The sequence below is a fragment of the Orycteropus afer genome, unplaced genomic scaffold (assembly GCF_000298275.1).
Source record: "Orycteropus afer afer isolate SDZICR_OR568_19922 unplaced genomic scaffold, OryAfe1.0 scaffold00510, whole genome shotgun sequence".
In the NCBI taxonomy this organism is placed as follows: Eukaryota; Metazoa; Chordata; class Mammalia; order Tubulidentata; family Orycteropodidae; genus Orycteropus; species Orycteropus afer.
The window spans coordinates 837,500-840,995 of NW_006922097.1; the positions used below are offsets into that span (position 1 = coordinate 837,500).

The following is a 3,496-nucleotide window of genomic DNA, read 5'->3' on the forward strand; positions in this document are numbered from 1 at the left end:
GAAAATAACAAATGCTGGCAAGGATGTGGAGAGATTGGTACTCTCATACACTGCTGGTGGGACTGTCAAATGATACAACCACTGTGGAAAACAGTGTGGCAATTCCTTAAAAGTTGGAATTAGAAATAACCATTTGACCCAGCTATTCCATTACTAGCTGTATATCCTAAAGAAGTGAGAGCCAGGACAAGAACAGACATATGCCCACCCATGTTCATTGCAACACTATTTACAGTAGCCAAAATATGGAAGCAACCTAGGTGTCCATCAACTGAAGAATGGATAACAAACTACAATGCATACACACAATGAAATTCTATGCAACCCTAAAGAATAACATAGAATCAGAAAAACACGGCGTGACGTGAATGAACCTGGAGGACATTATGCTGAGTGAAAAAAGTCAATCACAGAAGGACAAATATTGTATTAGCCCGTTATTGTAAGTCAAGGAAAGGTTTATATATGGAAGGAAATTTTCTTTGATGGTTACCAGGGGTGGGAGGGAAGGGGAGGTGTGATAGTTGGAGCTTTGTGTCAACTTGGCTGGACCACAATTCTGTGTGGTTTAAGCAATTGTGTTGTGGGTTGTTCCAATGATGGGATCAGATGTATGTGTTTTGAGCAGCCAGTCCATTGAAAGGGCGTTTCCCTGGGGGTGTGGCCTGCTTCCAGTACATTTATGGACATCCTGGAAAAAGAGACACTCTTCTGTGGATCAGGATTCTGCCTACAATTGTCCGTGAGCGAACAATCCACCATTCGGCCTGGAGATCTTGGATTCGTCATTCATTGGAATCAACAGCCAGTATACGGCCTGGCAACCTTGAGCTCCTCAGCCCCAGCAGCTGCATGAGTTGGGAAAAGCCTCCAGCTTGATGTTTGATCCAAGAACTTTGGACTTGCCAGCTTCTTTAAGTGTGTGAGCCATTTTCCTAAGATAAATTTCTCTTTCTCTCTCTCTCTCTATATATAAGCTTTACTGGTTTTGTTTCTCTAGAGAACCCAGTCTAACACAGCAGGGAACACTGTTAGATAGGTAAAGACAAGCATTCATTTGGGTGAAGAGAAGGGCAATGTATCAAATGTGAGTGATCAACGTGGTGGCATTGAGGAAGAGGAAAACATAGAGAGGTGCATTGGAGGTACAGACAACAAAGATGAACCCTTTTGTACATACAGTACTGCGTTGTCACTGAAGGCAAATATGGATATACAGGTGGATAAATGGGTGGACAGGCTGAACTGTTAGGTATGTCTCTGCAGGGCGTTGTGTGCCCAAGAACATGTATAGAGTTGGTAGACAATATTTTTACTGTATTGGTATGTTCTGTAAGAATTCCCAGGTATACAGTAGAGCTGACAAAGGGCAAGACAGTAGTCACTTCTTGGCTGCAGTTAGCTACCCACAGGGAGCGAGTAGTTGGACCTGTGGGCTCAGGACCATAGTCACAGGGGACATCAAGCTCAATTAGCATAACATCCTACACAAAAATATTGTGCCACATCCTACTTTGGTGAGTAGTGACTGGGATCTTAAAAGTTTGCAAGTGGCTATGTAGATGCAACAATGGGTCTCTCCTCATCCAGAGCAAAGAATAATGAAGAAAACCAAAGATTCGTGGAAGAAATAGTCCAAGTGACTGGTACACCATGTGATCCTCAGCCTATACAACTATGAGACCAGAAGAACTAGATGGTGCCCGGCTACCACTGTCAACCATTCAGGGGGAGATCTATGTAGGAGATCCTGGATAGAGTGGGAGAGCAATGTGGAACAAAACTCAAAATCATTTTAAAAAAAAAAAAAAGGGACCAGGTTTGCTGGTCTGATAGAGCCTGAAGGAACCACTGAGACTATGGCCCCTAGCTGCCCTTCAGGTCTAGAATTGAACCCACACCTGTGGCTTCCAGCCAGACAAAAGACACATAACAAGTGAACATTGACATTAGGTAGATACACTCCTTGGAGAGAATAGTCATGGGAAAATAGAAGGGCTGTGAATGTGCAGGGGTATAGCTCAGGGTGCAGGAGTGCATGGAAGGGGAGGACACAGGGAAGAGGTAACTACGGGGAGGAAGTGGAGGGGAGCTGTTGCATTGTGGTGAATTGTAGTCAATGTCATGAGACATAAAGTGTATGTGAACTGCTGTATAGAAAGTGAATTTGGTCTGTAAACTTCCACCCAAATCACAATTATATATATATATATAATGTTGTCTATATATATGTATAGGAGCTCTGGTGGTCTAGTGCCTAAGGCATTAGACTGCTAACCTGAAGGCTGGTGGTTCAAACCCACCAGCCACTCCTTGGAAGGAAGGTTGGGCAATCTACTTCCATAGTGATACAACCTTAGAATCCCAAGGAGGGGTCGCTATTAGTCGGATCTGACTTGATGGCACTGTGGTTTTTGGTATATATGTGTATGGGTATGGGAGCTTTGGTGGCACAGTGCCTAAGCATTTGACTGCTAACCAGAAGTTGGCGGTTCAAACACACCAGCCACTCCTTGGAAGGAAGGTTGGGCAATCTACTTCCTTAGTGATAACACCTCGACCACCTTGGAAACCCAAGGAGGGGTCACTGTGAGTCGGATGTGACTCCACGGCAGTACGTTGTGTTGTTGTATATATGTGATATGTATATGTGTATATAGTAGAGCTGTATATTCTGACTCATAGTAAGAAGGGAGGCTAAACTATTTTAAAATAATTCTTAAAAATAGCCTCTATTGGTAGCAACTCTACATTGAAAAAGTCCAATTCATTAGTCTGTTGTGATAAATGAAAAACACCAGTTCTGTTTTGATAGATTGATAGAATATTCTAGGACTGGGCTAGAAGATCTAGTGGTACCACTGTGCAGGGGGCCACATGTGAGAGACATGGTGGGACTGATAAGAAGGGCAGGAAATAGCACTTCCTTAGTTTTTAGAGTTAATGTCTCCAAATTAAACCTTTAATTCAGTTAGTAAACTATTTTCTTCTCTGATTTAGATTCAGTTGAGCTACAGAAAGCAAAGGAACATAATCAGAGACTGAATGAAGAAATTCTGGCCTTAAGAAGTCGGATTCGATCCCTTGACTCAGAAAAAAAAATGCTTGGAGAAGAGGTAAGTTATTTAGTTTAGTTGTTAGAATTTATTTAAATGTATATATAGTAACTTTCAGCAGCTACAGTAACATAGATGTACATCATATAAGTTGGTCATTAGTGAGGACTGATACTGGTGGCTATAGCATCCCAGGCAAAATGGTTTTCTGTGCCACACTTTGACTTAGATGCATTCTACAGGTATTTGTATCTTACACGTTTTGACTACCCGTGCCAATAGTATTGCCATTGTGTCAATTTAGGAACTTTTAAATAAGGATATTATATTATATATATATATACATTACGTATGTGCATCTATATGTATTCATATATGAAAAAGTTCAGGACGGGTACATCCCAAATACCATTACTTCTGTAAGCGAAAGAGAGATTGTG

General features: G+C 41.7%; 1 protein-coding gene across 1 annotated transcript in view; it reads left to right on the forward strand.

Moving 5' to 3' along the window:
- Positions 1-3,496, forward strand: part of CCDC30 (coiled-coil domain containing 30) — a 218,587-nt gene that overhangs the window by 7,126 nt on the left and 207,965 nt on the right. Inside the window, 1 exon segment of the mRNA XM_042782917.1 lies at positions 3,001-3,116. Within this exon segment, the coding sequence (XP_042638851.1) occupies positions 3,001-3,116 (116 nt within the window).